General features: G+C 51.7%; 8 protein-coding genes across 8 annotated transcripts; 5 read left to right on the top strand and 3 right to left on the bottom strand.

Moving 5' to 3' along the window:
- Positions 1-18: 18 nt before the first annotated feature.
- hir3 (putative transcriptional corepressor of histone genes (Hir3)) lies at positions 19-6,598 on the top strand. Its single transcript, XM_071026091.1, has 4 exons — positions 19-4,468; positions 4,518-4,740; positions 4,789-4,944; positions 5,006-6,598. The coding sequence occupies exons 1-4, from the start codon at positions 165-167 to the stop codon at positions 6,419-6,421; spliced, it is 6,099 nt and encodes a 2,032-aa protein (XP_070882643.1). The 5' UTR covers positions 19-164; the 3' UTR covers positions 6,422-6,598.
- Positions 6,599-6,775: 177 nt separating this feature from the next.
- Positions 6,776-9,456, bottom strand: BJX67DRAFT_384508 (kinesin family protein; the record flags this gene model as incomplete). Its single annotated transcript, XM_071033679.1, has 6 exons — positions 6,776-7,107; positions 7,165-7,225; positions 7,273-7,794; positions 7,845-7,972; positions 8,019-9,048; positions 9,097-9,456. The coding sequence occupies 6 exons, from the start codon at positions 9,454-9,456 to the stop codon at positions 6,776-6,778; spliced, it is 2,433 nt and encodes an 810-aa protein (XP_070882644.1).
- Positions 9,457-10,304: 848 nt separating this feature from the next.
- On the top strand, positions 10,305-11,896 carry BJX67DRAFT_240804 (putative RTA1 domain protein). The gene is made up of 4 exons (XM_071026090.1): positions 10,305-10,581; positions 10,641-10,740; positions 10,795-10,944; positions 10,995-11,896. The coding sequence occupies exons 1-4, from the start codon at positions 10,557-10,559 to the stop codon at positions 11,752-11,754; spliced, it is 1,035 nt and encodes a 344-aa protein (XP_070882645.1). The 5' UTR covers positions 10,305-10,556; the 3' UTR covers positions 11,755-11,896.
- Positions 11,897-12,214: 318 nt separating this feature from the next.
- sec11 (signal peptidase complex catalytic subunit SEC11) lies at positions 12,215-13,845 on the top strand (the record flags this gene model as incomplete). Its single annotated transcript, XM_071031549.1, has 5 exons — positions 12,215-12,359; positions 12,422-12,614; positions 12,691-12,832; positions 13,315-13,431; positions 13,525-13,845. The coding sequence occupies 5 exons, from the start codon at positions 12,215-12,217 to the stop codon at positions 13,843-13,845; spliced, it is 918 nt and encodes a 305-aa protein (XP_070882646.1).
- An 805-nt stretch (positions 13,846-14,650) lies between these two features.
- Positions 14,651-15,889, top strand: BJX67DRAFT_384511 (extracellular serine rich protein; the record flags this gene model as incomplete). Its single annotated transcript, XM_071033680.1, has 3 exons — positions 14,651-14,743; positions 14,827-15,016; positions 15,114-15,889. 3 exons carry the CDS (start codon positions 14,651-14,653, stop codon positions 15,887-15,889), a joined length of 1,059 nt encoding a protein of 352 aa, XP_070882647.1.
- A 16-nt stretch (positions 15,890-15,905) lies between these two features.
- On the bottom strand, positions 15,906-20,629 carry BJX67DRAFT_390401 (plasma-membrane choline transporter-domain-containing protein; the record flags this gene model as incomplete). The annotated part of the gene is made up of 4 exons (XM_071034634.1): positions 15,906-17,429; positions 17,482-17,731; positions 18,141-19,845; positions 19,876-20,629. The coding sequence occupies 4 exons, from the start codon at positions 20,627-20,629 to the stop codon at positions 16,083-16,085; spliced, it is 4,056 nt and encodes a 1,351-aa protein (XP_070882648.1). The 3' UTR covers positions 15,906-16,082.
- A 1,781-nt stretch (positions 20,630-22,410) lies between these two features.
- On the top strand, positions 22,411-24,926 carry BJX67DRAFT_240927 (putative poly(ADP)-ribose polymerase PARP). The gene is made up of 6 exons (XM_071026092.1): positions 22,411-22,637; positions 22,718-22,831; positions 22,894-23,217; positions 23,270-24,100; positions 24,152-24,234; positions 24,285-24,926. Exons 1-6 carry the CDS (start codon positions 22,571-22,573, stop codon positions 24,858-24,860), a joined length of 1,995 nt encoding a protein of 664 aa, XP_070882649.1. The 5' UTR covers positions 22,411-22,570; the 3' UTR covers positions 24,861-24,926.
- Positions 24,926-25,856, bottom strand: BJX67DRAFT_240967 (class I SAM-dependent methyltransferase). Its single transcript, XM_071026093.1, has one exon. The coding sequence runs from the start codon at positions 25,778-25,780 to the stop codon at positions 24,992-24,994; it is 789 nt and encodes a 262-aa protein (XP_070882650.1). The 5' UTR covers positions 25,781-25,856; the 3' UTR covers positions 24,926-24,991.
- Between the last annotated feature and the right edge of the window lie 51 nt (positions 25,857-25,907).

The following is a 25,907-nucleotide window of genomic DNA, read 5'->3' on the forward strand; positions in this document are numbered from 1 at the left end:
CCTGGAGCTTCACGTTCGAGACCCTTTGTTCTCTCTGACCTTCATCATCAAGTTTGACGACTCCACAACAGGGGCCGGCTTCCATCGCCCTGAAATGTTTTCGACGGCTGCGACATTTTTGCGACCATCAGCGAACGCCTTTGCGGCCTGAACCGTCCCGCATCATGTCCACATGGGCGGCGCTGAACATCGAGCCCGACGAGGCCATTGAGGAGGAGGTCGATGATACCAAGGAAATCCAGATCGAAGAAGCCCTGAAACTTTACCAGAATGCCCTGAAACTCCATTCCCAAGGTCCCCAGTTCTACGAGCAAGCCGCTGAAGCGTACCAAGAGCTCCTGCATTCCGAGATCTTTCGATATCCCGAGTCCCTTTCCGATTTCAAGAGAGTCGCACTTCGCAAATCGGAGCCCCAGTTTGTCGAATCGTTGAATGATGTAACAATAGACGATACGGTTACGGCTGCGGTGCTCGGAGACTTCAATATCAACGACTCTACCTCGAGCACTCTGCAACAGACCATCTTCCTCTCGTATAAAAATCATGGACAATACACCCTTGATGCCCTACGCGCTCTTTTACAGGATGTTCCGAAGCTATCCGGTGCCGCACCCGAAATTTTGTCTCAAGTTACTGAGCGTTCCAGGACCGCGCTAGCATCCTTCGCGGAGGCTCTAGAACGGGATGACACAGATTTGACCCTTTGGAGACAGAGCGCACGGCTGGGTAGCGCTTTACAGAGCTATCGACTTACCCGGTTTTGTCTCGAAAGCGTGCTAGCCGACGACGATAATCGCTTGGAGGTACGAACAGAGCAATTAGGCCTGGAGGAGACGCTTGCCGAAGAGGGCTTACGTAAAACGCTCCAGTCGGTCCAGGATAGACTGTCTGTGTCGCTTGTTCCTCTTAAAAAGCCAAAGAAGGGTCTTATTAAGTTTCTCCAACGGCAAATCGACCTGTATCCTTATTTGCCTTCATTGCCGGACAACCTGCGGGCAGTGGACCCGTCAAGGCATCCGATTGCGTTTCGTGCCTCTGAGCGTGAAATAAAGATAGATTCCCTGACGTGGGAGGCCACTGGAAAAGCTATTCTTCGACTGATAAGTGTCGAGGACGACACCGTACACTCCCCCGGCACGTCGGTCACCATCTCGTTACCGGCAGACAGCCCCGAGTTGAAGGCGATAACAAATACAACTCAGAGGCGACTGTCCAAACCTCATTCGGATGATGACCATCCTCAAGATGGGCAGGTGGCCGATGAAGGGCAAAGCACTGGTATGCGGTCCGTCACAGGATGCCAGGGGCTGGAGCAGACTGCGGATCATGGTGATGACCAGTCCTCTGTTGACCAGCGCGCAGAGAAACAACTGATGGAATTCCTGGAAGTTCAGTCGTCACAGCCACAGCAGAGTGTTGATCAACAAGAAGACATGAAAATGGAAGAGGTGGAGGCAAAATCGCCTGAGATCCCGTGTCGTAAGCGATCCTCTGCCTCCGCTATCGCGGACGACCAGGCGGAACGCTTGAGGGTGAAAAGTAGGAGAACACGCTTGCGTGACTCACTGGCCGAGGCTTCGACGCAGGCGGATGAGATCCTCTTTGACCAAGCCAAGTATTATGAAGACCTTCTAGACCCTTATGTTCAAGCTGACGATGGTCTTTTTGGCACGGTCGGGCCCTTGCTGTCAAAGCTAGGAGTTGAGGCTCTGGGGAGCCTAGAAGATTTACGGAAACACGCTGCCTATGCGAATGAAAGAATGGACTCTCCGGACACAACTATCACCCCAACTGAAGATGCAGACCATTTGCTCCTTGGGGATCTCAGGGATATTATAAAGAACTGGGATGAGGGGAAGTCTCAGGTCATGCAGCAAACTGACACTTTGTCTGGAATTCACGATATTCAAGGCATGGATGGGTCCGGACTCGCAGTGTTTCTCGAACACTCGAAGAAGCCAACCCACAAGTTGAAGTCAAAACAGACTTTCAGCGGAGAGGAGGGGTTGGTCGATTTTATTACAGCTGTCAATACTGGCCGCTTTACCCTTCAAGACGTTGCTTTCAACTGGCTGAAGTGCCTTCTTAGGCCGGATTACGAAAGATATACTTCGAACGTTGGCCTAATCCAAGACTGGTCTGTCATCGAATCATCTTACGTTGCTTTTCAGTGGCCTGCCACCCTCAAGGACGCCGTACTTCAGTTGTTACTCCATGAAGACGAGTTCGTTTATGGAAGATTGGAAAATTGGATGACAACCCTTGAGCACCAGATACTGAGGCAAGAGTCTGAAACTCCGTTCCGATACTCTTCGGAGCACTTCGCAGACTTGGAGATGATTCAGGCCATTTTTGAACTCCATCTCGATCTCTACTCTCCAATGAACACCCCAAGCAACAACGCGGATCAACAAACAAGGATTCTGCAGTACGAGCGCCTACAAAGATGGTGCATACTGGCGCGCACCGCGCTCACTCACTTCATTGACCATGGTCCTGTGAAGGTTAGCCGGGAGAAGATCATCCTTCGTCATATCTGGGCATCTATATTCCACTCGAATATGGGAGTCGATGCCCAGCGTGAGCATACCCTGCTTTGCCTCCAGGATCTTAGACATCTTTTCAACATCCTGGAAGACCCTGTGCTACCACTGACCAATAATACCATGATGTATGAGTTGTCATCAGAGTCAATTGACAAGGAAATTTCAAAACTGAATTCTATGGATTTTTTCCTGAAGATATTTAATCCAGATTCAGATGATCCTGTCAGACTCATTGAGACGATCGAGCCAATTGTTGAACCCTCGTCCGTTCAAATCATGGAGGAGGATGCGGACGATCAGCAAAGCCTACAGCGTCGGGAGATGTGCTCTTTCCTGGATAGAGGAGATGCCACATTAAGACTATTCCTTTGGCGCAGATTGCAGGACGCGTATAAAAAGATTGACTACGCTCCAAAGGTTATTTCTTGCTACTTTCGGAGTATAGAGACAATCTTCAACGAGCTGTCAAGTACGGCCTATCTTGAGGAACACAGTGAGCACCGTCAGACAACACTTCTACGATGGCTGAAGTCACTCGATGGCGTGTTAAGCAAGACGGTGTCAGCAGTGCTACATGAGTCCGATAAGGCCTACGAATGCTTCGATATGGAACATGTGAGGTCCTCGATGTCTGCGGTAGCGTCTCTCATTAAGCTTCTCCACAGCTTGGTGCTCTACGAAGACTCGGTGCGCGTCGGGCAAGTACCTAAATCGGATTTGCGCGGGTCACTTGCGAAGTCATTAGAAAACTTCAAGGATAAACTTCGCGTGATGTTGGTTCGTTGCTGGATTCTGCTGTACACCCTCCTGAAGGAGGCCATTTCCCAGAATGGAGAGCTGTTCGATGAACCCTTCGAGGATCGCATCTACTACCTACGCGCTGTGCACAACGCCCTCGGCATCCGCAAGATATGCGGGCGATCTTCCAGGCAGTTCCTGAAGTTGATGAAGTCCGAGCTCTTCGGTTTGGAGGTGAAGCAAGACATTGAGGCTGACATTTGCCAAATCCTTTACGACATCCATGGTGTCAAATTGGCTCCCAATGACAATCTACTCTCTGATCATGGCTGTAGTTCCGAAAAGCTTGATCGCTCAACAGCTGTAACCATGATCGACTTTGTCATGAAGCAGGCAATGAAAATTAATATCAAAGATCTGTCCAAATCCGAACTCAAGAGCACCATCGATAAGATGCAGCAATATATTGGTTCGACGAAATCATCGCCACCTGTGACATACAATCGCCGCATCCTTAACGCCTACATGAAATCCCCAATCAGTCCATCAGAACTCTTCCGTGCTGTACGAGGCGTGGCGGATATTCCGTTGATCCCAGTACCAACTGAAAATGCTCTCATCGCAAAGAAAGGCTGGTATTTCCTTCTCGGCCACGCGGCCCTGACACGATTCCGCTCCCAGAAGCGACTGAGTCCAGTGCCAACGACCGATCTCGATGAAGCTATCTCTTGGTTCAAACATGATTTAGAGCACGGAACCTCTCGATGGGAGACTTGGTATCGTCTCGCCCAAACATGGGACTCAAAGGTGGAAGAAGATATCACTTGGTCCGCGGATAAGATCAATAACAATCGCACGGAGTTGGTTACTTGGCAGCGCAATGCAATCCATTGTTATGCAATGGCAGTAGCCACAGCCGCCAGAACCGCGGAACCTGAGCCAGAGACCCGAGCACTCTTAGCCGACCTCCACACGGATTTTGGAATCCGGCTATACTCATCTTCGCGGGAGCCTCTTTCTATGGGGGCTTTTAGTCTCGTCGACTTTTCTCGTCACTATAGTAATGAGGAGAGCCAGCAAATGTACGAGGGTAAACCATTTAAGGAGATGAGAGTTTATTCGGTCTGGAAACTTGCAAGCTATCTTCTTAGACGTGCGATAGCGGATAAGCCTAAGAATTGGATGTAAGCTACCCCCTTATTGATGGCTTTCTGTTGCTGATATCTCGTCTAGGACTCACTATATGCTGAGCAAATGTCTCTGGAAGATGTTTAGCTGTGATGACTCTGTGAGAGGCTCTTCTAAGCGTATTAGCCTTGATAGTGTCCTAGACTCTCTACTGGATGGGATCGATGCGCTGCCACAGCGGAAGGACTCCCGGTCAGAACCGATCTTCGAACCTCACTACAAGCTCGTCTCTATCGTGCATAAGCTTGTCAAGCGAGAAGTACTAACGGTAAGGAACTCACTTCTCGCGGCGCGTTCTGTTTACTGACCTTGGTAGCCCGTCGAAGCAAGCAAAACGCTCCTCGCGACCCTTTGGGCTCGAAAGGTTCAGCCGCCGGAGGACATGGCATCTTGGAAGAAGTACATATTTGACGTACTCAAAAATCTCAAGAATGCAGATAAGTCAAATTGGCACCACCGTATGGCTGTCAGGGTATGCACGGTCTACTCCCCTGAGCATTTCTTTCATTTATACATCAGCTTACACCTAGCAGGCTGCGCATATTATATACGACGATGACAAAGATGCGACTGCCGCCGCGGGAGCTAAAGGAGAACTTACACAGCAGATCTTCACGAAAACCATGACCATTCAGGTTTGGAGACCTGAGTATGAGCGCCCCGGGAGGCACTTCGTCTACACAACACGGTATGCGTACTTCTTCGTTGCGCTGCTTGATCAGCTTGATGATCGAGCCAATCTTGACCAACTGTTACGTCGTGTACGGAAGAAACAGGGCGATTTCATCAACCATACCAAGTTATGGGAGGACATGTGCCTAACCTACGCGCGTGTCATACGAAGAGCGGGCCATATTAGTGAGGGCCATGAAGAAGGCGTCTTCAAACCTATTGGATGGGAGGAATTCGTCGCGAATACTGCTCGCCTTGAGGACCTTTCTCAACTGGCTCCCGAGAGCTCCTCTCTTCTTGAACTTCTCCGGGATGCTATCGAGCTGAAGAAACTTAACAACAACCTTATGAAGGTAGCTTTACTCGAGGACCTCATCGCTGACCTATACTCCCGTTTCTACGAGATCAACATGCCCCAGGTGATAGAACAAGTCAATCAAGAAAACAAGGAGAAAATGAAGGTCGATCACATCCTCATGACGACCGATGGAGGAGGAGATGTCTCCACCCCTCCAACCTCTGCGCCGACCTCCGAAGCGCCGGCGCCCCGCGGGCGCACAAAGGGAATAGCCCGACGAGATATCCAGAAACGAGCAGAGACAATTGTCAGCCGCAAGGTAGCTCCTCGCGCCCCGGCGACCAGGGTCGGCACAACCACAGAAACGGAGCCCACCGTCACTGCTGCCCCTACAGGTCCTAGAACTGTCGTTGAAATCCCTCCTCGACACCTAAAAGCCGACGAAGCTGGTTCGGCCCACCAAAGCGATATCCCTAATAGTGTGCATGACAGCGCCGACGACGAAAGCGAGCTGAGCGAAATAGATGAAGAAAAGCTTTCCAAGCTCGCCGCAGACCGAAAAACGCTCTTTCCTAACCTCCAAGACAGAGGATCTTTGGATCCGGATTCCGAGATGTCCGTTCAGGCCAGTCCTGCCGGAGACGGACCAAACGAGGGTGGAGAAATGTACGAAGATGCTCACCAGGAAGGCGAAGGTGTTGGCGATCCTGATCCCGACGTCGGTGAAGGGGATGGAGAGGGTGAAGACGGGGAAGAACCTGGTGATGGAGACGACGAAGGAGAAGACATCGGCATGGAAGATGGAGGAGAGGAAGGAGACGAAGCTGGGGGGGAAGTCGGCGAAAATGACGACGATGCCCATGCGGAAGGCCCGTTCGACGTTGATATGCCGACGCCCGAACCGGAAGTAGCCCCTGGCCGACGGCAGGCCAACGAGAGTGAGAATATGTACGATTCTGAGCTGGCAACGGAGCTCTAAGTGAGCCACTGAAGTGACTGATTTGAGTATCTGTGTTTCTTCTACTCTTGTCTTGCAACATGTACGCATTCATGGGAGCGGTCGTTCTTTGTATCTTTTTTTTTCCCCTTCTTCTCTCAGGTTTCGTCACGAGTGACAGGCGCGCGGGTAATCTAAAGGTCGGGGTGGGACAGGGTTGGCTCTCGGAAAATCTCAGGTTCAAAGCAATAAATGTGTACTGTGGGTATAAGTTTAACGAATAAACAGATACAAATCTGGTCAAGAAGCAAGCCAACACCCAAGGCGACTGAGACGATAGGCTGTCTCAAATACAGATCTCCGATAACGCCAAACTCGTTCAAGAAAACGCAGAGCCTAGATGTCATCCTCGGGCGCAAGATCCCATTTGCGAGTCGCTATCTTCCTCTGCTTCTTCCCCGGAGAGTCTGCTGGGGGACCTTTGAACATGCTGTCAGCCAGCTTTAGTTGATCCATCTTGCGGAGCGCAACTTCGATATCACTCTCCCGCCCAAGGATATTGGCATTGCGGGAGGATTCTAGGGCTGCGTTCTTCGGTTTGGACTTCTTCGTTGGAGATCTGCAGGCTAATTCGCGCTCTAACGATGTAATTCGACTGCGAAGTTGATCGTTTTCGAACTCAAGCTGTTCTACACGCTCATCTGAAGACGGATCCCGGTCCTCGTGGACTGGTGAGTGTGATGTTAGTGTGAGCCCGGAATCCAGCAGATTATGTGTATGCTCACTCTTAAATCCTTGGGATAATAACTCAATCTTCTTGTCAATGTGCTCGTCGTTGTGTCCAGCCTATATGGGTCAGCGTACGTCAAAAAAATGAGGAGAAAAGTGGTTACCTGCTCGTCCCAAGCGCTCTGCCATCTCTTCCTTTCCTGCTCCACCTTCTCATCCATCTCGGCCCAACATTCTTCTCGCACTTCCTGTTCGATCAAGAGACATCTATCCTCGCTTACAATGAGTGCCGTCTCCATCTCAGCCCTCAGTATCTCCTCTTCTGCTAGTCTTAGTGCAAGTCTCTCGTTTTCTGCTGCCAGACACTGAATCTCAGTCAGAGCCTTTTCGAGTTCTTCGGCCAGGCCGTGCTGTGGTGAATTGCGGCCGCCAGAACCTTTTCGCGACCCGAGAGTACTTGATAGTATGGACTCGGCGGACGGAGCTCGAGGAACAGTGACCTCTCGAGCTAGAGCTGAATACCGCAAAATTTGTGACGTAGCATTATAGTCGCCGAGTGGATCAGCAGTCACGATCATTAATGCCTTTTGAGGGTGTCGATTTATCGATGACTGATTCGAGGACGGGAATGAATTTGAAAAGAGAAGTTCCGTAAGCTTGCACTGCCTGTAAGGAACCATAGCAGTCTGGCGGGATTAGTGGGTCCGGACAAGTGGTCACGATTCGGAGAGCATACCTTATTTCCATCTTGGATACCACTTTGCATTTGCAAACATTGTCCCAGATACATCAGACTTTCATTGATTTTGCCCGCCTCTGCAAGCGTAGAACCTGCGGTCTTTGCGGTCCTTGCTCGCTCCGATCCTATCTCTGTTAGCACAGTCCGGCAATATCACCAAGTTAGACTCACCAGCAAGATCAGCAACTGTTAGAGTGTTTCCTATCCAGGTCTCCTCTCCAGTCCTCTTGTTTCGCATTCTCCGCTTGACTTCAAGACAGAAAAAGCCGTGACTACGAGAGCTGACACTGTTAGAGCCAGTTCCCGTCACTTTACGCTCAGTAAGACCTATTTCAAGGACAGCCAATGCTTCTTCGTAAGTACTGCATGCAATCTTCCGCAGTCCTGCTACAACTTTCCGGTCAGGGGACCCCTCAGTTGACTTGAAAATCAGGGCTTTCCTTCGATCTTTTTGAGAAGTTGCTCCCTGGCGTGAAGCAGTGCTCCCCTGCCCAGGAACGGTGGCTGGCGACAAAAGATCGAAGATTCGGTCATTGTACACCTCATACATCGATACCAAAACAATGTATTCCGAATGAGGGTTCAGTTCGAGTGTAAGGTGGCTAACGTCAGGTGACCTGGGTAGAGTGCTGGCTCTCATAGGCATGTGACGACGCGGGAATATAAGGGCCGGCGTGGGTTCCTTTATTATTAGAGAACCTAGATTAGCTTTGCGCAGTTCAAAGGGGCTGGTATTCCGGGGCACTGTTAGGGAGTTCAAGGTGTCTAATTGTTTTGCTTCAAGCTTCATACTGATGCTTGGGGGGTTTGGAGAGGACTTGGCTTGTGACATCGTCTTGTAGGAATATTGGAATAGATTCCGGGAACCAAGGGGCACCAATTCTGGGACTCTTTGAAATGGACTCGGGAGAGGTGATATCCATACCGTCATAGGGGTGTGGGCTCTGGAAGAACTCATGGGTGTCTGAGCTCTCGAATTCCTGCCACGGTCGGCACCGGGCTCACCGTATACGGCCTCTAGGAAAGTCTGTGCTGTGAACAACTGGGATTCGGATGTATCAGATGCAGCCACGGAGGCTAGAAGTATGGGGGAAATTGAGTTGTCGGGCGGTTTAATGGTGGAGGCCAAAGACTTGAAGATCACATCAAGGCTCATCTGGGTAATTCCTCTCTGTGTCTTCGAGCCTAGAATTGTGTGGCTCTGCGAGTTTATCAGCATTATCAATAACTAAAGCTAAATGCGTCTCACCTTCCCGCTTCCTGTTACCCCTAGTGTAGCAACCAACCCGTCTCTTTGCTCCTGTAAAACTCCCTTAACTAGGGCTGGCACGTTCGTATCCTGGAAGACGTTGAGTTGGGATGCGGACTCGTCAAAAACCCGAGTAAATCCAAACTTTTCCACTCCTCGTTTTCGGACGTCGCTCGGGGGTTGAAGAGTAATATGCGTCGGGGCGGGTTCTGAGCCGGGCTCATCTTGACAAGCTTGTGGGGCTTCAGGCTCTTCCACGTTCAGACAGCGCTCAGTGTGGTCGTCTTGTTGCTGTGAGATAGGAGGTCGGAGGCGAAGATACACCTGGAAAAGCGACGACGGAGGATTTGTCGGAGCCATCGGTGCAGGGGCCTCGATATTGTCAGTTAAATTACTAACAAGCTGCAGTGATACTAAATATTCTGCGGCCCGATGATGCAAGGACCCAGCGATGTCAAGGAAATTATCAGTCAATAAATGCGAGTTGCAGTTCTTTGGAGAAGCTCGATCGGGAATCACCCGTGGACGAGATGTGATATTTCCCAAAGAGGACTAGCGCATTGTTGCCCTGACAACCAGCTCGACGGTGCACCACCCTTCGGTGCCTGTGTTATCAGGCTTCTAAGTTGTTGCGTCCTTTCACCTTGAGATCTCCGCTCGGAAAATGCTTCTCCGGTGGACGGTCAATTATTCAACTGGAGGTGCAAGCGAGTGCCCAATTGCAGGAGATGCTTGGCTCTCTCAAGATGGGGCAGATTTCGGGGTTGCCTTGTGGAGGAACCAAAGAGCCTCCATCCCGTCTCGCCCGAAGCATCCTGGAGGGTCCAGACTTTCAGCCACCTGCGAATCCAGAAGGCTGTCTGAAGCTCACTGACGACTTTGTTAACGACAGGGAGGCAGAAAACCCTTCACGGAACAAGAGTGAACTGCTCCTCCACGAAGTCCCGCCTCAACGCCAAGCAGCTGGGGCCGCCAGAAGGTGAAAGCTTCTGTGGCAACATTCGCCTCTTCTCACAACAGCGAGCGGCTCATTTGCTGAGAGAGCTGCGCCTCACTCGTATCGATTGATTGCTTGACTTCGCTGCATGAGACGATCCACAGCCTCGGAGGATCCTCAATACGAGGTGTCAAAACGGGGAAAGCGTGCCATCTGAGCAACAGAAGCGGTTAGTCTGCACTTTTGCCTTGGTTGAGCCCAAATACGAATGTCCAAATTAGGAAAGTCGTTTTCGCTCTCACATGACAGCCAATTCTGCAGCAATTGTTCATGCTGTCATGCAGCCATGGCTTCAGGAGGCAGTTGGCTATATATTGAGGGGGATTCCTCATGGGGGACTTCAAGAAACCATTTTGTGAAGAACGACCACTGTCTATCTATATAACACTTGCGCAAAGCTCCTCAACCCACTGTCCTCTCGATCAATTGAACCAGACATTCTTGTCGCATCGGGAGAGAAAGAATGCTTGAAAAGAGGGAGCCATATCGTATGCTATTCCCTTTCCCTCTTCTCATCCATGAAGCTGTATATACTGACTTGTCGTAGAGGAAGGGAGCATCTGGTTTTTTGCTCCCAACAAAGGAGCTCCTATCGCATTCGCTATCCTCTTCGCAGTGTCGGGCATCGTACATGGATATCAGACATAGTGAGTCGATATATTGGACCTTGGGGGAAGCAGCAGTCACTGATTGATTTACAGCAAGTATAGGTCCTGGAAGGTCTCGGGATTGCTCCCCTGGTCTGCCCTGCTTTTCACAATTGGCTTTATTCTGCGGACGATAGGTGCTTTTGGCGAGTGGGATAATGTCCCCGTGTACATTGCGAGCACCGTCTTTCTCTTAGCTGGACCGTAAGTCAGTTCCTAGTTTCACAATCGAGAATCACGCTAATATCAACTAGTCCCGTCTATGAGGGAGCGAATTTTTTGATCCTTGGCCGCATCCTCTACTACATTCCCTATATGTCCCCAATCCACCCTGGGCGTGTCTTTTCGACGTTTATTGGGTTGCTCTTTTTTGTCGAGGTGCTGACGGCGAATGGAGCCGCGTTGGTGGCTAATACCGAGGCAACGCAGGGCCGCCGGGATATTGGAGAGGCCCTGCTCAAAACCGCTCTGATCCTGCAGCTTGTACTGATGGCGGGCTTCGTCTCGCTTGCGGCCACTTTCCATACTAAATGCTGCCGCGCCGGGGTCTTCAATAAGAAACTCAAGCACGTCCTTACGGTCTTGTACATCAGCTGCGTGCTCATCGTCACCCGCACAATCTACCGGACAAAAGAATACTTTAGTGTGGCCGGGGCCCATAATTGGGATGATCCCGTTGATGTTGATCCTCTCATCAGATATGAGTGGTACTTCTGGTTCTTTGAGGTCGTCGTCATGTATTGCAACACGACGATGCTCAACATCTTCCATCCGATGCGATTCTTGCCTCGTTCGAATAAGATCTATCTCGCGAAAGACGGCGTCACCGAGATTGAGGGCCCTGGCTTTGACGACCCACGTCCTTGGTTTGTGACATTTATCGATCCGTTTGACATCGTTGGCCTCATCTTCCGCAAGGGTAAAGAGGACAAGTACTGGGAGACCGGCAATTCCGGTGAGGGGACTGAATTGAAAAACGACAAGGGCACAACCCGACCCGCCTGCCATGTTTAACGTTCTTGCTTCTCCGAAATAGATTGTGTTCCAAGTTTTCAAGTTTCTTGTAGACTACTTTGGTTTGGACTTTAAAAACAGAATTAATTGGCTACGACTGGCGTTACGCTACAATTAAATAATATTATTCTTATGATCAGCCCAATTCCTCGGACAATAAGTCCTGGTGGTCGTTGTCGTTCGAGTGCAGGAGACTGGTAAGGCGGAGAACAACATGGCTTCGTGCTTCGCCAGAGGACACTTTTCCTCTCCGGCACAACACCTTCTCTCACTGTTGCGTGGGAACCATTTTCGGCTTTTTGTATCGTTTCCTATTTATTTTGTCTGAATGATACCAGCGGATATACGAAATTAGTTCCTTTCTAATCCTCTACTTCTCCCACTCGCTCTGCAAGAAGCCCCCGGCGCACTCCCATCCCATCACACCCCTCGCCTACCCAGCTCGAACCACCCCGTCACCATGCTCTCCTTCCTCTCCTCAAGCCTGTCGAACACACGGCAAACACTTGCGCAAGTTCTTAACTTTGCGCTCGTCTTATCCACTGCATTCATGCTGTGGAAGGGCTTATCCGTGGTCACGTCATCCTCATCCCCCATCGTGGTTGGTACGTAACAACCCCGGTCGGATTCTACTCTCCGGGCAGGGTCTATATTTACGATGATTTAGTTCTCTCAGGGTCCATGGAGCCTGCCTTCCAACGCGGCGACCTTTTGTTCCTCTGGAATCGCAGCCCCCGCGCGGAAATCGGCGAGATCGTGGTCTACAACGTGAAGGGGAAGGATATCCCGATTGTGCATCGGGTTGTGCGGTCATTCCCCGAGATAGAGGGGAAGGAGAAAACCGTCAAGGCGGCGCCTGAGTGCGTTACACTCCCCTACACTCTATTGTTTTGTTTGGGGGCATGTCAGCTAACTGGGTGGGTGCTGTTGTGCTAGGTCTTCGCCGAATATGCTCCTTACAAAGGGAGATAACAATGCCGCATCCGATGAAGAGCTTTACGCTCGCGGGCAGGATTTCCTGCATCGCAAGGAGGATATTGTCGGTAGCGTTAGGGGGTACATGCCGATGGTGGGCTATGTGACGATTATGCTGAGCGAGCATCCGTGGCTGAAGTCGGTGTTATTGGGGATTATGGGGTTGATGGTTATCTTGCAGAGAGAGCAATAGTCTAGAGTTTGGATGGAGGAAAAAATATGACTCATTGGCAGTAGAAGTTTTGGAGAGCAAGCCATATAAAGCGAAAGAGGCTGGACTGACGTTGCACTCCCAGTTGAGGAGCTTCTTTCGCCCCGCCTGGCGAGTTGACCCGCCCCGCAACTGCATGGGAAACCCTGAGCTCTGCCTGACTACTAACACTCACAACTGCATATATTACTATCACCTCACCCCGCCAGAATAATATATTTCTACATCTGTCGCCATAGATTCATTCTCGACCAAGATCAGAAACAATGGGAAGCCAGAAACGAATAACCAAGGTACTACATGCACGCAACAACCACCCCTTCACCACACTACACCACCTCACAGCTCGAAGATGACCACCTAACATCCTCTAGGAACTCGCTGAACTCATCGAATCACCACCGGAGGGCATAACAGTTGAACTAGCGAATGAGTCAAACCTGTACGAATGGAAGGTCCTCATGGACGGACCTGACGGGTCTCCTTACCATGTACCTACTTCCCCTCTCCCCACCCCCCAAAACCCACCAAAAACCAAAAAAAAAAAAAAATAAATCTGACAATGGGCAAAAAACAACATATAGAAAGGCAAATTCCACCTCAAACTCACCCTCCCAACCGAATATCCCTTCAAACCACCAACCGTGTCCTTCGTGACTAAAATCTACCACCCAAACGTAACGAACGATGATAAGGGGAGTATGTGTCTTGGGATGCTGAAGGCAGACGAATGGAAGCCATCGTCGAGATTGGCGGCTGTCTTGCAGTTTGCGAGGTCGTTGTTGGAAGAGCCAATGCCGGATGACGCGGTTGAGGGGAGGATTGCGGAGCAGTATAGGGATGATCGGAAGCGGTATGAGGAGATTGCGAGGGAGTGGACGAGGAAGTATGCCGTTGGCTCATGACTATGGTTTTGGACTGAGGGAGGATATGATGAAGCCGCAAAGGAGGGGAATGGAGTGCGGTTTGATGCATCGCTAGACGGTGCCCTGGGCCAGATTCTGGGTGGGCTGTGGATCTGGATTGATATGGTTTCGGACCCTTTACATTCGCCTGAAGGATATCCTTGCATCATGGATGGTACGCTGACTCGGGTTGCACCCTGCTTACTCTGGGCGTGGCATGGCATTCTATGCGTTAGAATTCAAATCACTGGTTTCTGCTCCTGATCTCACTTCACTGGCTGACCTTGCATTCCACATCCTATTCTGCGGCATAAGGCTGGGCTGGCGCCACTGACCTGCGCCGTAGGTTGTCCATCTCGTCGCCGGATATGCTTCCTCACGGCAGCTGGTCAACAGGGGTTACCTCTGGCTTCCATGTTTACGCCCACTGCCAGTCCGTCGCCTTCATCTGGAGGTAAACAAGCTGAATACAGGCTAGATCAGGCCATCATACTCAAATTCGAAACGCGCGAAAAAAAAAAACCTGGCCATCGCCACATTCCATCTCCATTCCACGCACACAGGAAACATAACAGAGACTCGATGGAGATGAAACGACTCTACGCGATCCAAAGCTACTCTGGAAAGGTACTCCCGGCCGCTGTAGCATCCATATCTCCAAAGCGCGTGACCGAGAATGTAGGGATATAGACTTGGACACGATATTTACCTCTCCATCCACACCAGTTCAGCCGCCCTGCAAACCCTCTCTCAATTCAACCACCAACCACCTCCACGAACCGACAAGACAAGACAACTCGACAATATGCACCTCTCCGCAGCAACCCTCCTCACCCTCCTCCCCATCACTCTCACCCTAGCATACAAACAAACAGACCTCAGCTACCTCAAATGCGTCGTAGGCCTCCTCCCCCTCCCCCTCCTCCCTCTTTCACAAATACAAAACTCGTGCACTGATACGACTGATTGCCACACACAAAGACCGCGGTCGTAAAGACAACCCACTTCCCCGAATGCACATCGAGCTACAAACTCGACTGCTTCTGCGAGGCCGCCTCACAGCCTCAAGCGCTTACCAATACATCCGGCACTGCGGGTGTCCCCCACAGCAGGACGGGAGGGTTCCGTCTCCCGCCCGAGACGGAGGATATATGTGCTAGTTTTGGCGTCCGTATGTAACCTCGCATTCAACCAACAGAGAGTAGGTTTGGGGGTCGGGATGGGGGGGTAGAGACACAGAAGCTAATGGTGTGAACTTGACGAAACAGCGAAAAATGAAATACCGAAATACCTCTGCGACGACGACGCAGTCCCCGTTTCGCCGAGGCGTGGGAGCACGCCGATGGTTCGACTTGAACAGCCTGTCCGGAACGAAGTTGAGGAGAACGAAACAGAGACAGAGACGGAGACAGAGGCCGAGATCGATGAGTTAGACGGAGAACAAAGCACCGAGGTGGTGAAACGAGCTATGCAGCCGGACACGCCGCGCCTACTCATTCCTGAAAATGAGCCTGCCCCGAATACAGGGGCAGCGAATTATGACGGTGCGAACGAGTCCGTAACGAAGGACCAGGAGAGGGAGCCAAACCGTGGCCTAATACAGGACCAGAATGAGGACGATGAAGACGAGGAGGCTCATGCAGTATACGAAGTTGTGACCGTTACAAAGACGGAGACGCGGTGTCCGTGTATAGAGACGGCGAGCCGTGCTTCTACAGAACCTGAGGTTGGATCTGAGGGTAAGACATCTGGTTCTGGGGCTTTACATGAGACTGAGGGTGCTGTTGCTACTTCAGCTGCTGTGCCTGGATTCAATTCTGAGTCTAAACCCACCGATGTGCCGTCCCCCGTTCGTGTTGCGTCTTCGTCTGTCACCACTTCGGTGGCTCCGACGGGGGTCGATGCGGAGAAGGAGCATGCGGGTAATGAAGATAGCGATGATGAGGAAGGAGAGGCGTTTCAGGGCGGTGCTGTGAGTATGGATGGTTCGAGGAGCGTTATTGGCGTGCTTATGGGTGTCCTTGCTGGCGCTATCTTGTTGTAATGATGTGATATGATATAATCTAGGGTTTGGCCTGGAGTCTTCTTTGGGTATTATTGCTGCTTTATTGAATTTCCGGTCTGCTACGTCTCACGGTGACGAGACAATCCTGTATGCCTATGGAATGAGTTGTCTGATGTTGCTATCTAATGCTCCTGCTGCCAGAAATTAACACCTTCTCCAAGTGAGAAGAGCATTAAGCATGAATAGCCTGCTGCACCCGTGGATACAAGTGAACCATCTGATAATACAAATCGGGGTGATCGCTCATTAGAACCTGCGGATCCCACGCCATGGCTGCAAAGATTGTCTCGACCCCACTACTAACAGGCGTCATTAGAATCTGGCATATCTGCAAGCCAATCACAAACGCAAAAGCCATAATAACAGCAGTGAAGTTACCGTCGGAATTATAGCTCGGGTGAGTGAACTGGAGATACAGGTACGCAAGCAAGGCGCAGGCATACGAGACAAATACCGAGCCCATGGTTATCACGGGTCCGACGAGGCAGTCTGTAATAAGAGCGTCTATTCCGCGGTCTTTCATCATCGTCCAGGTATCCTTTGCAGAGGGGATATATGCTTTCCCGTACAGCGCGATGTGGCAGAAGGCATAGCGGTTGAAGAAGGTAACTAGCCAGTCGAGGATGGAGACGAAGCAGCCCAATACCCAGAACCCGATGCTTCCGCAGAGGTCTCCCTGGCTTGCTTCGTTCCGTTGTGCGACAGAGCATGCCTGCCGGAGGCAGTTGATGATGGCGATAATTAAGCTGCCGAAGCTGATACTCCCGAAGGAATAGGTTGTTGCGCGCTTGAAGGCGCCTCGGGTTGCGTGGGCGGGCATGCCGCGCGGGGAGTTGCTGAAGAAGTACCAGGATCCATAGATGCCCGCGATGGTCGTGTGGACGGTGTTCTTGATCCACTCGCTGAACCAATACATGGCGAAGGTGACGTATACCACCAGGCCTATGACGCGGGCGCGGCTGCAGCCTCCGTCTGCGCAGGAAGGGTTCGCGCTACCACTGCCGGGTTCGAAGGCAACATATATGGAGACCAGGGTGACGGAAAACCAGGCAGCGAAGGCGACTGATATGATCCCGCCAATTGCGCTGACAAGGAACATGTGGCCATATTTTCGGGAGACGTTCATTGCTGTCTGCAGCATGAATGCCGTGAAGGGGATGCGAGGGATCCAGCTAATGAAGCAGATAGTCGCAAAGACTCCGAAGACGAGGAATACGATCCCTCCTCCGTATTGTTTCCTTACGATGTAGTAAATTCCGGTCGCGAAAGCGAAGACGATATTGAGTATGCCTGTTACCCAAATAAAGAGCTTGGGGAAGTGTCGTGCCCCGAGAAAGTAGGCCCAGGAGAAAGCGAGGGCCACACAGAGAACGAAGATGAACAGCACGAGGGTATTGGTGTCGAGTGAGACGCTGTTCGAGGAGTCGTAGATCCCCGTCCCATTGAAGCCTTTGTATTTAGAGTATCGGTAAATCGCGACTCCAGAGACGGCAACGTATCCTAGAAAGACAGCGATCAACTACCATAGTAAGCAGCATTCTCAAGGCTCGGGTTCCAAGAGTGAAACGCACCAAAAGACCCGCCCAGAGATCGTGGAACTTGGGCTTCTCAACCTTGAAGGCGTCATCGAAGCCGTATACGGCCTGGTTGTAGGTCGGAGGAGGCTCGTAGGGGGGTTTGGGTTCGGGTCCTCGATCATTGCTGCTTCCGTTATGCTGGTACTCAGCATTGGCCTGGCTGGGATTGAAGCCATTGTTGTACCCAGGCTGCTGAGGCTGCTGGAAGCTCTGGTCGGGGTTGTAGTAGCTGGCTGCCTGTCCACTCATGGCTGCGTGTTGTGTGGAAGAAGGCAGGGTGCAGGGCAAGGGGTTGTTGCATCTTTCATCCCTTCAGACGCTCAGCAGCAGTCACGACGTCATGGTGATGCCACTATTCAGTGATCCAAGGAACTGGACTCCACGCAGCCCTACCAGAGATCGAACAACCGTCCATATCATTGGATCTGCCAATAACAACTTCTTGGATCTATGTACAGAAGCGCCAACCGAATGCTACCCCGTCTAACGCTTTTGGTATGCTGCAAAAAATATCTACATGGAAAATCATCGGGACATCCATAAGCCCCCACATATTCTCAACGCCGCTGCCTTCTGCAAAAGCTGGCACAAGAAGTTGCAGCGTGGATTAGAAATTAGGTCGGAGACGGGCGTGATAGGAGTGCCTGCGTCACCGGAACGCATGATTCCTCATCTGGCGCCACGAATCAGCAAAAGTGCGTTCAATCCCTGGGACTGGAGTCCGAGACCGCGCCGGCCACTCGTCCGTCGCGGCGTGAAGCTGGCCCTTGCCCATGGCGAGCGATCTTCGCAGGTTGTCCTGTCGAACGGCCGCTCGTCGCGCTGCCCTCAGTTCTTCGATGCGACGCTGTCCCACGCGGTTTCGCCGGGCGAAACTCTCATCGAGCAGAGTATTGGCATCCAGTAACTTTTTGGGTACGGTCTGCACCACCTGAAAAACTTCCATTGGGTCAGAGACGGCCATTATATCCTTCTCGCAGGCTTTAAAGAGTCCCATGCCAACTCGGAAGAAAGTTTTCGATCCCTCATAGAAGAACACATCCCAGACACGCAACGTCGTTTCAAGAGGCAAGGTACCGATAAAAACGGACATGAGCCAGTTCGTGAGGCCCAAGGTAATGTCAGGCAGGCGAGAGTTCACAGAAAGCGGTGCACTTTTAGATCTGCCCCCCGTCCCAGCGATCTTGGAGTACACATTCGGGAGAGAGTCCTTCAGAAGGACCATCAGGATCCAGAGGTCGATGTTGGCGCCTTCAAGGCTGATTTCGTGAGTGCTGGGAAGGTATACCGAGGTGATAATATGCAGCATCCAGAATGCCTTTTCTTCGGGGAGAAAAAGTAAAAGCAGCCCAGTGATGAAGTTGAGCGATTGTGTGTAACCAATTTGAGGATTGTGAACAGCAAACGCATAGAGGACCCGGCGAAGGGACCGAATGATCTCGGTTTCGACGACTACACTCTGGCCTGAGTTGCCACTCCCAGAATTTGTTTTCCCTGCATGTTCGGGCTTAAAGTGGACGTTGTCGGGGAACGTTCGATGCAAGTCACGCTCGATGTGCTCCTTGTCATCATTACTCGGAGAGTTCATGACTTGTTGGACGAGCTGGTCATACAGTCCCGGGTTTCGATTGAGATGCTCGTAGCCTCCCGCATACCAGAACCAGGCGGCACCTCGAAGCTCAGGCGGGATGCCCTTTCTGACAAAGCGCTTCACTTTTGAAGACTTTTGCGGGAATGTTGTTGGGTTGACGGAAGGAAGTCCGCTCTCGTTGAGCAATTCAGCCCATTTCACTCTTCGATTTGCGGCAAATTCTGAGTATGAACTGCTCCAAGCCTCATATTGCTGCAGAGTAACATACGTCGTGGTCTTGCGAAACCCGTAACAGTCTCGCGTTTCAGTGGCTATGGTTAATGGCGGGGGAACGACACCAGGAAGCATTACCTTAGTATCCATTGGCTGAGGGTTGGTAGGACGTTGGGCGGGTGAGGGTGATTCCGGGGAGTCTTCTCGAGGTTCATCTAATGAGTTCTCACCTAAGCGTTCTTCCCCTAGGAACTGCTTGTCTAGGAGATTTTGGTCCGGAGGGTTCAAATCTGGATGTTTTGACGCTGAAGCTTGCTCCAGGGGCTGGTCAGGAGATTCATCTAGGGAACCGGGATCGGACTGCGCTTCTGTCCCGCGCTGCGCTCCTGGTGAGTGATCATCGTGACCATGCGATGGGAAGATCGTTGGGGGTTGTCGAATATCACTGGGAGAGTCAGGTCCGGCTGCATATTCAGGGGGATAGCCATGATCGAGAAGAAGTTCCGCGGGTGGAGTTGGGTTCAATTCGTTCAACTTGCTGTCAGCTAACAAGTCTGGTGACGCCGGCTCTTCCGTCACATCACTAAAGCCGTCCAAATACATGGATATCGCATCTTCGACACTCATTCCCTCATCCTTCTCATATGAATCATCGGGAGTATCCGGAGACAAGTCAGTGATCGAGCTGCTCTTCGTCAAGACACTACTCCGCTCGGTCCCACTGGCATGCTCGATACTAGAGCGCGACGTCATAGCCGAATTCACACTGGAACGGAGCGCATCCTCGCCGTATGGGTCGCGTGTGCTGTAAGGACCGCGCGGCAAAGAAAGTCCTTGAGAGCTAGGAGTGTGCCGAAGACGCGGTCTGGAGCACTTGCTATGGAGTCTCGATGTTGATATAAAAAGCGGCGAACCCGCTGGGTCCGGGGACGAGTGCTCGAGCTCTCCTGCTGTCCCGGGCGGTTTTGTTGGACGCTCATGTGGAGATCCTGGTAATGTAGGTAATGTTGGATTGTGGTAGGTAGGTCTGTGGAAGGGCGAGTCATCGTCAACGCGGAGTCGAGGGGTTAGAGGTGAAGCGGCGCGTGAGGCGGAGTCGCCCCGAGGGGGGTACGCAGAATATTTTCTTGGAGATTGGGGAGGATGTGGAGACGGAGGTGTCCGGGGGTAGGAATGCGGAGGACGGAGTCCATCGGCAGTCGATGGTCGAGGATAGGGAGGATTGATTCTTAGAGGATCAAGGCGAGGAGCATTAGGAATTCTGCGGCGATTTGAGAGATCATGGCCGCCCATCGGACCCTGAGGCGGATATCGAAGGGGTCCATTTTCGGTGACCATTGCCACGACAGGTGAAGACGCAGTTCCCGCTGGACATTTGTCGACAGGCCAAAAGATGGATTATTGTCTTTCAGGGGAGAAAACGAACGAGAAGAGACAAGACTAGCTAGTCGTAGTGTTGTTGAAAACGAGCGGAGTGGAAAACAGGGCCAGCTTGAGCTACCGGGCAAGGCAATGAGAAGAACGAACGAGATCTGGAACGCACGCGGAGAGCTTGGTTCAATCCATGAACAGATGTCACGATCCTACCGGAGGGTCAAACGGCGACTCCATCGTCCGAGGCCGGAGAAGAAGAAAGAGAGAGAGGACAGACTCTTTGAGTCAAGCGAGTGGGAGGATGAGTGAGTGAGTGAAAGTGGAAGCACAACAGGAAAGGGGAAAAAGCGACCTCCAGCTTTGAAGTGCCCCAGTTTTGGGTCGAGTGTGATCTCAAAATGCCACAGACTCTCCAAGGACAAAGTGTTTCAGGATAATAAGAACAGTGAGAACGATCGTCTCCTTCTGATTGATATCCTGCCTCTCGTCTGACAGCGTTTCCCCTCCTGCACCCGCCGTCCTTGCGTCGGAGCTTCTCCATCCATTCGCTCCCGACTCACTTGTCGAGACCGCGACGGGGATCCCAATTTCATCGTCCCTGCTCTTTCAATGGGGCCTGTTTTTCTCTCAATTATCAGTCTGCGGGCGCAATAATGTCCCTCCCCCAATTATTCCCAGCACTGGCATTGGGGTGCCTCCGAAGCGCTGTGATGGGTCATTTTCAAGAGCCACTTCGTTCGGCGCTTATCCTGCAGGCAGCCTCTCCCCGTCTGATTGATCGCCAAAACGGTCAATCAACTGCATGTTCACTCGTCGATGACAGCCGGGCCTCACAAGACATTAGGTCATCGGGAATTGCTTTTCTCAGTCCACCATGGCACCAATTCGTGGGACCGAGCCGTCCCGTCTGGTCTGTTTCGTCCAGACCGGCCAACCCCAACGCCTCGCACCTCGTCCCCCAGGAACTCCAGAGCAGCTCTGGTGCCTGAGTTGCTCCATTGCCACGCCTCCATCGGGCCTGGGCTGCTATTTTGGAGCATCTCTTTCCTGACCTTGATGCTTCGCTCCCAGGTTTCTTCACCTCAGAGCAGTCTTGTCTCGCAAGTGCAACGCAGATAGGTTGGCAACAATGATGTCACGACACCTGCTATTCGAGCGCGTCTTCCCAGATTCAGTAGTTTTGCGGTACCTGTTTCCCTCCCCAGGGGCGGTTCGCGGCTGTCCCGGGTGGACATTGTCGTGATGACTGTCATCTCGGACCAGGGACTGGTTTGACTTTGATTACCATTGCTCGAGTTAGAGTGTTCCAGAATACGGAGCAATATCCGAATGGACGATGGTCGAATGCGAGATGGACATTCTTGGGGTCGGAGAGGAGCTGATGCGTCGCTCTCGGTCGGATTGTGTCGGCCTCGGCAAACTAGAGGCCTTTGGGCTTTCGGATACAATTTGACGAAGCCTGTCCGCTCTCAGGAATCAGATGAGATCTTCTTCAGAGCAATTGCATCGAATCGGCTAGTTTGTGGGGGAGAAGCACTGTCTTGTAGTTGGCCTGGTGCCTGGGCTCGCCTGCTCGCCTGCTAGGCAGGTGCACGGGAGCCTGGAGCCTCAGGCGATGTAGTGGCAGCATCGCCTTTGGATGGCCCTTTTAAAGCTTCAACCCCCAGGCCCTTGAGAGATCCTTGTGTTCCAACAGCGTCTTCAGGAACTAATCCCATCGTGGGAGCTCTTTCTTCCTTGTTGCTTATCCCCGACCGTGTCTGCTCCACAGTTCAGCCTCATTTTCCGAGTACACGGTTCTCGTATTCCTCCTCCACTTCCCCCCTTTTCCCTCTTCGGAAATTTCCGTTTGTCGACGGTCAGTCGTCTTTCCTTTGCCTCTTCGAATGCCAACTGCATTGCACAATGCCTCCAAGGTCGTTCAAGGAGGTTGTCGTCGCCGTGAGCGGGACTTTTCCCGGCTACAAACAAGGTCAATTTCCTTTCCTGTCAGACCAGGAACTCTTCCTCGTCTAAAAAGTCACTCACTGATCTGCCACTCTTCTGCCACAGCCGGCTTGAAAGCAATTGTAGAACGTCATGGAGCAACTTTTAGTTCTTCTGTGGGGAATGATTGCACTCATCTCGTCACCACTCAAAAGGAGGTCGAGAAGAACGGTACTAAGTGTGAGTAGACGTGGCATGGATGACTGTACCATATGCGCCCTGCTCACGCTGTACGAAACTAGACCAACAGGCTTGTGCCCTCAAGAAGTGTGAAATTGTGTCTCTCGACTGGCTGCTAGACTCAGACAAGGCAAAGAAGCCGGTTTCCGAGAAGCCATACCACTTCCACACACACAATAATAGCAGCGGCGGTCAAACTGATGATGCGTCTGCCGAGACTGACGAGAAACGAAGCGCGAAGCGGGCCCTGGACGCTGACGAGGAAGGTTCGAGCAAAAAGCTGAAGAACGGCGCTGAGGATGCGCAGAGAGTAACTGCGGACAAAGCGGACAAGCTGAAGGTGCCCGTGGACGAGCTTTATTATCCCAATGGCACCGGGTGGCAAGGTAATTGATCGTACCTGCTAGACTGTAGATGTGCGCTAATGCCGAGGAACAGCTCCCGCGGTCTATATTGACGATTCAGGCCTCATATGGGACGCTACCCTGAACCAAACGGTGGCAGCCGCAAATAACAACAAATTCTACCGCGTCCAGCTGCTGGTCTCTAATGATGGCACCAAAAACCAGGTCTGGACGCGCTGGGGCAGAGTTGGCGAGAACGGCCAGTCTTCGCATTTGGGTGACGGCACGCTTGACAACGCCAAAGCAATCTTTGAGAAAAAGTTCAAAGACAAGTCCGGGCTCGCCTGGAAGGACAGACTCAAACCACCCAAGAGTGGCAAGTATACATTCATCGAGCGCAACTACGAGGAAAGTGATGAAGACGATGAGAAGGACAGCAAAGTCGTGAAAGAGCCATCAAAGGTTGTTGAAAGTAAACTTCCCAAGGCGGTTCAGAATCTCATCAGCTTTATCTTCAACCAAGAGTATTTTCTTTCGACCATGGCTCAAATGTCCTACGATGCTAAGAAATTGCCGCTCGGCAAGCTGAGCAAGAGAACCCTGCAAATGGGCTTTGAGACGCTGAAAGAGTTGGCAGAGCTCGCGGCCACTCCAAGCCTAGCATCCTCCAGATATGGGATGCAATTGCGACCTGCAATGGAGCAGCTAAGCAACCGCTATTTCACCACGATTCCCCATGTTTTCGGCCGCAACCGGCCCCCGGTGCTAGACAACGAGACTTATATCAAGAAAGAAGTCGAGCTTCTTGAGACCCTAACAGATATGGAAGTTGCCAACAGTATCCTGAAAGACGCAAGTAAAGTGGAGGATGTGAATCCACTCGATCGCCAGTACGAAGGACTCGGGATGCAAGAGATGACACCATGTAAGTTGGACCTTTTTGTTGATGTGACGAATGGGGGTTAAACACGCCTAGTGGATCATGCATCTACCGAATTCCGCGAACTGGAGAGCTACCTTAGACAATCTCGTGGAGCGACGCACAACGTAAGATATAAGGTCAGTGGTCACCGTTTTGCTCATATACAGGGATACTGATCTTCTTTCAGGTTGTCGACATCTTCCGCATCGAACGGACAGGAGAGCACGACCGGTTCAAGTCATCCTCGTTTGCCAACCTCAAGAATAGCGACCGCCGGCTGCTTTGGCACGGCTCCCGGAGTACCAACTTTGGTGGTATTCTCAGCCAGGGTCTTCGCATTGCTCCTCCGGAAGCCCCCGTAAGCGGTTACATGTTCGGAAAGGGCGTTTACTTTGCGGATATGTCGACAAAGTCTGCAAATTATTGTTGCTCGTATAATTCGGGCGGCAAAGGGTTGCTCCTGCTCGGGGATGTTGAGCTAGGTGAACCTATGTATGAGCTCTACGATTCCGACTACTATGCTGGAGAGAATGCAAAGAAGGCGGGCAGTTTCTCGACACTCGGTAAAGGTCAAACAATTCCTGCCGGGTGGAAAGACGCTGGGAATGTTCACCCAGATCTGCAAGGGATCCAGATGCCCGATGTCAGCTCGGGACACGCGCAGCGAAAGGACGACCAGGGATACCTGATGTATAACGAGTACATTGTGTACGATGTGTCGCAGATTCGGCTCAGATACCTGTTCTTCGTCGATATGCGGTGAATTCACTCCAGTCTTTCCTATCCATGCTTCAGAATCGGCGTACGGTGGTATCATCGGAGTACAATTTTTAGATTACGTTCCTCAGAGCCTTCCTTCACAAGGCTGATCTTCATACAAAATAACCGTTATACTTAGTCTCTAGTTCCCCCCTTCCTCGCGAGAACCCACATAAAGGGAACCTCCATCTCAACGCCATTGTCCTCCTCTACATCCACAACAACCTCCCTGCTCACAACCTCAAATCCAATCCCAGCCAGAATCTCGCACGTCTTCTCCCCTCCCCATCCACTCCAAAACATCACCCCGCGCTCACCATCACCATCACCGTTACCCTTCCTCCCACACCCCAGCCAATCCTCATTAAACCCTGATTCCAACTCCCCAACCCCGAAATTCCCCAGGAAGAACCCGCCGGGCTTCAACCACCCATACACTCGTTCCAAGAAAACAGTCTGCTCTTCCCTCGGAAGATGAATGATAGAGTACATGCCAATCACGGCATCAAGACTGCCCTTCTCAAAGGACAAGCCCATCATATCGCCCCCGCGGAACTCGACATTCTCTTTGAACGCGGAGAGTCTCGCCGCTGCTGCCTCAAGCTGCGCTGTGGAAATGTCGTTTGCGAATACCCTGAACCGCGGCTTGGGTTTCCCGATTTCCGATCCAGAGACAGGGCCAGTTGTAGCCGAGGCAAGGAGCGAAGTAACGGGTTCCCCGCCGCCACAGCCGACTTCTAGGACCGCAAGTGCATCATCGCCTTCTTTTGGGTCGGGGAGACGGTCGAGGAGCTTGTTGAGGTGTTTTATGCGTATTGGGTGTGTGGGTTTTGTCCATTCGTTGTAGTTGGACGCGATGCTGTCGTAGGCCTTTTTGATGTTTTCTTTGAGTGGGGGAGCGGAGGTTGATGGAGCTGGGGGCATTTTGGGGGTTTAGATGGGCTCGGGACGTTTGCTTTTTTTTTTTTTTTCCTTTGTTCAATTGAGAAGGAAAATCTTGGTGGGAGAAGAAGAGGGTGAGAAGTGGGGAGTCAGAAGCAGGTTGTTATAT

The sequence above is a fragment of the Aspergillus lucknowensis genome (assembly GCF_044049455.1).
Source record: "Aspergillus lucknowensis strain CBS 449.75 chromosome Unknown BJX67scaffold_49, whole genome shotgun sequence".
NCBI lineage: Eukaryota > Fungi > Ascomycota > Eurotiomycetes > Eurotiales > Aspergillaceae > Aspergillus > Aspergillus lucknowensis.